General features: G+C 35.0%; 1 protein-coding gene across 1 annotated transcript; it reads right to left on the reverse strand.

Moving 5' to 3' along the window:
- Positions 1-1,424: 1,424 nt before the first annotated feature.
- avd (avidin) lies at positions 1,425-4,766 on the reverse strand. Its single transcript, XM_056467609.1, has 4 exons — positions 4,677-4,766; positions 4,381-4,591; positions 1,703-1,823; positions 1,425-1,609 (listed from the first exon to the last, which is right to left on the reverse strand). The coding sequence occupies exons 1-4, from the start codon at positions 4,764-4,766 to the stop codon at positions 1,567-1,569; spliced, it is 465 nt and encodes a 154-aa protein (XP_056323584.1). The 3' UTR covers positions 1,425-1,566.
- Positions 4,767-7,599: the final 2,833 nt, after the last annotated feature.

The following is a 7,599-nucleotide window of genomic DNA, read 5'->3' on the forward strand; positions in this document are numbered from 1 at the left end:
GAAGCTGACTTAAACTTGCTCAAAGAAATGCTGTTGCTGTCAAACATTGTTTACTTCAAGTCAGTTTAATGGTGAAGTGAAGTGCCAATTGATGGAAGGTTTGCGAAGAAATGTCATGCTCCCTTGTAAAAATAAATATTGCTGCAAATACTGCATTTTAGTTTGATACATTTATGGCTGCTGTATTAATGTAGTTTGATACTCGTAAAATTGATCTACTTGGTATTTTATTTTAAAATGTATTTCAATGTATTTTTGCCCATCCCTGACTCAACTTCACTGACAAATTTAAAAAAATAATAATCTTATATTGAAGCCAAATAATGTGAAACTTAATTTAATAATGTGCACTTAATTTCACAAGTATCTAAACTTCACCTATACACTGATTCACAGATAGTAAAGAACAATGGTACATAATAGGAATCTGTGCAGAAACTAAACGAGAAAGATGTTCTGACGACAACAAGATGCAGGGTAGTGCCAAGTTAATGGAAAAACACAGTCTGTCAGTCAGTCAGTCAATCACTTTTGGACTACTTAGACTGCCCCAGTAAGTGATGACTTTGTCTTCTTGACTAGAACACATGGGATGGAAATGTTCCCTTTTAAAAGAAAGAAAAGAAAAAAAAAAAACGCAATGTTCTAATTTGTTCTTTTCTGAACATTAAGCTAAACTTTAGTCACCTAACAATAAAAATTCAATTTAAATAATTTTTACACTGTAAAATTGGTTGAACCCTTTAGCACATAGGTCTCAAACTCAATTACTGAAGGGATGCAGCTCTGCACAGTTTTGCTACAACCCTAATCAAAGACACCTTCTCCAACTAGGCGTTCAAGACTTCTAGACACTACTAGATCAGCAGTGTTTGATTAGGGTTGGAGAAAAACTGTGCAGAGCTGCGTCCCTCCAGGAATTGAGTTTGAGACCCATGCTTTAGCAGGGGAGAAACACCATATAGTAACTTCATTGACAATAGCTGGTTTAATGCTTATCAAACTGCGTTAATGCTCTTTTAAGCATCACACGAGAGACAAGTGATTAAAAGGCCAAAATTTAAATATAAATCTCTCATGTGGTAATATTGCTAAAAGTTTACACTTGTATGAGGTAATTTAGTAGGTTAATGCGAACAAGAGATGGAAAGGCATTTGCAGAATAAATTCTGACAAAGCGAACATTACAACCACTTAACTAGTCAGCTGTCTGCATTGTGCTTGCCTTGTTTACTGTTGGTTACTAGGTTACCAATACTACACTCAGCCACTCTAACAACTTGATTGAATTGCAGTTTAATCAGATTGACACAGATTTTTTTTTTTTAAAAACGAGTATAGAGTATAAGATCCTACAAAGACAAAACTATCTGCCTTAACTTGGAAAAATAAAGAATAAAAATCAGCTGCATAAACACTGTACAAAGTAGTTGTTTATTTTGCGTTCATTGTTTTAGTAAGCTTGATGGTTTTCCACAAGTCTCAGCAGTTTTAAATTACAAGCTCAAGCTCCAGGAAAAATCCACATCTTGTAGGAATTAAAAAGACACTGAATCTTTTACTGAGTTAATTGGAAACTCCAGTCTTGAAAAATACATCTTCTCCCATTCTAAAATGCAAAACAAATAATAATAAATTATATATGTATGGAATCATAGATGTTCAACAAGCACTTAAAATTTGTTTACACAACACAGCCTACCTGGTACTTCCCCAGGCACTTGCCAAATTGTCTGCAACACTGCGCAACATCCAGAAGGTTTTCAGCACTTGTGCCCCGTCATCTAAAATAAAGCACTGACCAACCCAAGCAGAGCATGAACCTGCAGATAAAAGCACACATGTAGCATTGTGTTTAATTAAAATTACACATTTGCAATTGTACCATGGTAACCACAGTTTCTAAAAAAAATTATCATAGTTGCCAGCAGGAGGAATTGGTCGCTGCCTTAAATCCTGCTGGTAAATGGAGCAGATCATTATGCTGTCAAAAAGCTTTTCCAATTGATGTCCATTTAAAAGTAACTACATATTAACAAAACAGCAAGCAAGGTAGTTTGGCAGCGCGGTTAGCCGGATAAAATGCTCTAACATGAGTGATGACAGTAAAAAAAAAATGAATTGATGGATTTAAAGTGCTACATTTTATTATTTTTCAGATACCATTAGTCTTGATCACCAGCTGACATGATTTCGTATCTGTGACTTTGCAAATTATTATTTTTATAATTTTTTTTAAGTTGTTAAAGGTAAATCAAAAACAAAGTACAAGCATTACTTCTCCAATTATATATATTTCAATTTTATGGGCTTTGTACTAGCATCGGTGGTTGAATTAAAATACTCACATTTACCTGAAACCACAACCACATTATTGGTTTATATTTGCATTAGGGCTGCACAATATTGGAAAAAACTACACATTGCGATATTTTTTATTCTGCGATATATATTGCGTTATGAATACAATTTCACTAGACTAAATAAGATTTTTTAAAGTAAATAATTTAATGTTACAATTAAAGTATTTTAAGCAAATAAATTTATCAAGTTACTTACTGTAGACGTTCAATATAACCAGAAAATTATTGACCACATAAATATTTGAACACCAATTTGGCATAATATATTAAAATGAATTCTGAAACATTAAAAAACAAAACAAAAAAAAAATTCAATTTACTAGAACTTTGTATACGTTAAGCTGCTGTTACACAATCTACATTGTAAAAAGCACTATAGAAATACAGATGAATTGGAAAGTTTAAAATCGATTTATTACTGCTATCATTGTGATTGTTTAGCCTATTTACAAAGAAATTAAATACTGGTTCACTAAACCATGTGATGATATAGTCTTGAAAATATAATATTGACAACAAAAAAAAGAAAAAAAAAGAGAGTTGCAATTTAGACAATATCATACGTGTTACTAGAGTTGAAAAACTTCTGTAGGGGAGTGCATAAAATATAACAAACAATCTACAAGCATAGAGAAATTCAATAAAGAAAAATGTGCAAATCAAATAAACAGCATTTTATAATTTTCCGAAGAGTTGAAATGTGTTCAGGTATATAGTAACTGAATAATCAAAATGTAAAATACTGTATAGCCTTAGTTTTTTTTTTTTTAAACAATTCAAAATTAATTGTTGTTAATTTGTAAGTGTTACAAACGGTACATTTTCTTATGCCTGAATGCTTGTAAACCCTTACACAGTCACAAGCCTCAAAAAACACTTCCGAAATGATTAGTTATAACCCAGACTCAACATTGCGTATACCCACGATGTGACCATAAAATGAACACTTTGCGATATTGATGCTGAGACACACTCAGCACATTTTGCAGTCCTAATTTGCATGCATATTTGTGCTCTAAAGAATCGTAACAGATAACAAATAACAGATGTGTTGTTTGAAATAGGTTGCAAATGTTTTAGAATACACGGTGTATTTGGATTTTAATAAAGTCGATTTTTCCTATGCTCATCATTTATCTGCACCAAATGCAGTGATATTGTGAAATGCTACTACAATTTTAAAATGCTGTTTAATGTATTTTTACATATTTTTGTGATAAGTTATGGCAAAGAAAAAACTTCATTCCTTCAATTTCACGTGACTCTTCAGAAACCATTCGAATGTGGTAACATTTGGTGTAAAATAGCATTTATATTTAATGTTGAACACCGTTGTGCTGCTTGGTAATAATAAAAAAAACGGTTTAAATTAAAATATATCTTATAAATATGTAAATATGTAAAAATAACTCAAATGTTAAAGTAATTTAAGCAAATAAATGTATCAAGTTCCATAAGCTAAGTTCAATATAACCAGAACAATCAACTACATAAGTATTAAAGCACCAATTTAACAAAATTTATTAAAATTAATTCTGAAACAATAGAACAATCAAAAACAAACTTACTAGAATCTACAAGTCAACTTACTAGAATCTACATTGTAAAAAGCACTATAGAAATAAAGATGAATTGGGGAAAAAAAAAAGTTTAAAACAGTTTACTAATGCCATCTTTTTGGATATTTTATTGCAAAGGAATTAAATACTGGGTCACTTAACTATTCGTTTAAAGAAACGAGAATGTGATGATAGTCTTGAACATAATACGCACAAAAATTGATTAGTGTTGGGACAATATGACCAAATTAAGTTAACGTAGCCTACTAGTTCTTACAAACTTATATGAATAAACAAATCAATTAAGTTATCTCCAATAAAACCTTATTGTGTTGAACAAACAGCAAATGTATTTTTTCAGTGTAGCCGACGTATTAACGTAACTTTATTTTCAGCACGTTTGAGGCATTATGAAGTTTCAGTAACAAAGCACGTCGCCGATTAAGAGTATAGTTTACCTTTCTCCCATAGCACGGAGAAAGAGAAGGTAGGTTGAGTCCCGTCACTGACCATCCCGATGATGCGGCCGGAGCGGTGATGACCTGCGGCTCCACGCGTGGTCTCAACAGCGGTCTGGTACACACCTCTGACCTCCGAGCCTTCAGCCTTCACCCGCAGCGTGGAGCCCAGCTCGTTGCGCCAAACACCGGTAACATTACAGTAGCTCACCTGTGGGCATTAACATACGTAAAGTGCAGAAATATCACTTTCAAAAAACGTTTATTATTCATATAAAAACGTCAAATAGGCCTACCTGCGCATTCGGCGTTGAGGACTCGTTTGCGGACGCGGTTTTGGAGGTCAACAAAGTCCAGAAAACCAAATGCCATATTAACGAACTCATCTTGGTCAAATACCGTGACATTGTGGGGGATATTTCACACTTTTGCCTGCCTGCGGTGGACTGGAGTTAATTAATTTGCATATGGAGGTAATTATGTCATTGGTAGCTGTTAAATTAGGCTTTTAGTTTTTCCCTGGTTGGAAATTAGTAATTAGAGCGACCAGAGGGAGGCAGTGTTGAATCAAGAGATGAAATTAAAAATAATTTACATTTATTTGAGATTATGTACTATCTCATAGTTAAACGGGTCTAGATGTCATACATTTTACTTCAAAAAATGTTCATTTTTAAAGAAATTTTCTATTTGCTCACAGCAAGTTTACTCACACCTATTAAGTATACACAGTTTCCACTTTTATTGCCCTGTAGATAACTGGACCACGGTTTATAATTTTGTAATCAGTTAAAATATATGCATTTATATGTCTATGCTCTAAAGTGTGTTTAAAATAACAGATGTAATGTTTGAAATGGGTTGCAAACGTTTTAGAATACACACACTGTATATTGTTAGTCATCATATATTTTTACATATTTGTGGCGACACAGTGGCGCAGTAGGTAGTGCTGTCGCCTCACTGCAAGAAGGTTGCTGGTTTGAGCCTCGGCTGGGTCAGTTGGCGTTTCTGTGTGGAGTTTGCATGTTCTCCCTGCGTTCGCGTGGGTTTCCTCCGGGTGCTCCGGTTTACCCAACAGTCCAAAGACATGCGGTACAGGTGAATTGGGTAGGCTAAATTGTCTGTAGTGTATGAGTGCAAGTAAGTGTGTATGGATGTTTCCCAGTAATGGGTTGCAGCTGGAAGGGCATCCACTGCATAGAACAAATGCTGGATAAGTTGGCGGTTCATTCCGCTGTGGTGACCCCAGATTAATAAAGGGACTAAGCCAAAAAGAAAATGAATGAATGAATATTTATTTGTGATAATTCTATATGATGGCAAAGGAGAAATTTCAGCATCATTCCTTCAGTTTCATGTGACTTCAGAAACCATTTGAATGTGGTAACATTTGGTGTAAAATTGCTTTTTTTATTTAATGTTGAACACAATTGTGCTGCTTGGTGATAAAATAAACAGTTTGAATTAAAATATATTGCGCTGCTGGATAATATAATATAATACGGTTTATAATTTTGTGATCAGTTAAAATACAAATTTTTAACCCTCCTGTCATGTTCCTATCCTGCCCCTTAGTTTAGTGTTTACTTCTCTTAAAAAAGCAAAAAAAAACATTCTTTAGCTGTGAACAATGTCTCAAAGTAGTATTTAACGTGAATTTAAAGAATTAGATATAAAATAGCTTCAGTGAAAATACAAATATGCACTCAAATGAACAATAGATGACAGAAAGCAAAATACTTTGTTTCATTACCAATAGACAGCTCACTAAAATAACTTTCACAGGGTCTGAGCAAAGAAATTGAAATTTGAATCAATCTGAATGATTTATCAACCAGCAAAGCACAAACAAAATGATATCCTTTCCTGTGTACGGAGTGCTCGCATTTTCATTCAGTCCTTCAATTGGACTATATTAGTGTACTAATGTAGGGAACAGTGACCGAGGGTTAAGACGGTGAGTATGGACACAACTAGAACTAATATATTTTGGTCATTTTTGAGTGAGATGCTAACGGTCTAATCCAATAAAATAATTGATGCTAAGCTAAGCTAAAAGTGCTCCTGCTAGACCCTGAGATTGGCTGAAAGAAAGAAAGAATTATGGTGTTATTTATCATTTCTAATGGTGGTCACTTTTGACCGGGAACACCACAGGTGTACAAGGTTGATTAAAAACTCAAAATTAAATGAAAAAGGAAGTGGCATAGCACAAAATGTGTGACCCCCCCCACAAGGATTATTGATAGGGGCCCCAGCTGAAGGGGAGGGAGGTAGAACTGCTCGTAAAATCAAGTAGGAGGGTGGTGGGTGGGGGGGCGATGGCGATCGCAAACTGAAGGGGGGTGAGTCCTCGTACAACCGAATAGTTAGGGGTTGGGGGGGGGGGGGGGGGGGGGGGTTGGGGGGCTCATCACGCGGGGCCCGTCTGCTACGCCACTGGAAAGAGTGCATGGTGTGGAGGATATCGTAAGGCCTTGAGGAAATCAAATGTAAAGCCCAATATCCCGAACATTAAATATATCATGGTCTCCACAGAAATAAGCTGATTTTTGCAACATTAATAATATGATGAAATATTAAAATGACTCCTTATATGCTGATTTCTTCCCAGCTAATTATCAAATGCAAAACATTTATGAACAAACAAAGCAATTAATGAAGCAGCATTTCAAAAGCAAAACTGCAGGTGACATGCGATGAGAACGAATGCTCCCAAAACTCTGAAGTAATTATCATCCAGTGCCATTGACCTTTTCAATTCGCAGTACATCTGATATTTAATGCGAGCATGCCTCGGTTGATTTTAAAGTATATGCTTCAGCCGTATGAGAAAATCTTCCTCTTATGACTCAGCAAGTAAACAGTGTGCGAAATGACAGGTTACTGGAGGCTGCTGCGCGGCCCTGTGTGCCATTAATGGTTTTTCACTCAACAGCTGCAGAGAGGAAGCAACACTTATGTGGCATTTCAGAGAGCATTATGTTATGTGCTCATTATATTCGTTCAGAGACACTAAAGGTTTTCTTTCATTTGTTTTTTTGCTTCTTTCCACTTTCAGGGAACATGCTGCTACAAATTTGCATCGGTTTGAATGGAAGAAACAGCAGTGGTCGTCTGGTACGTTTGGTTTATTTTTATACTACATGGCTGTTAAATGCTCCATTTTGATTGGTTGAGAGTTGTGCAATTATTTTCAAGTAAATGTTAAGAGAA

This window comes from Danio aesculapii, chromosome 10, assembly GCF_903798145.1.
Source record: "Danio aesculapii chromosome 10, fDanAes4.1, whole genome shotgun sequence".
In the NCBI taxonomy this organism is placed as follows: Eukaryota; Metazoa; Chordata; class Actinopteri; order Cypriniformes; family Danionidae; genus Danio; species Danio aesculapii.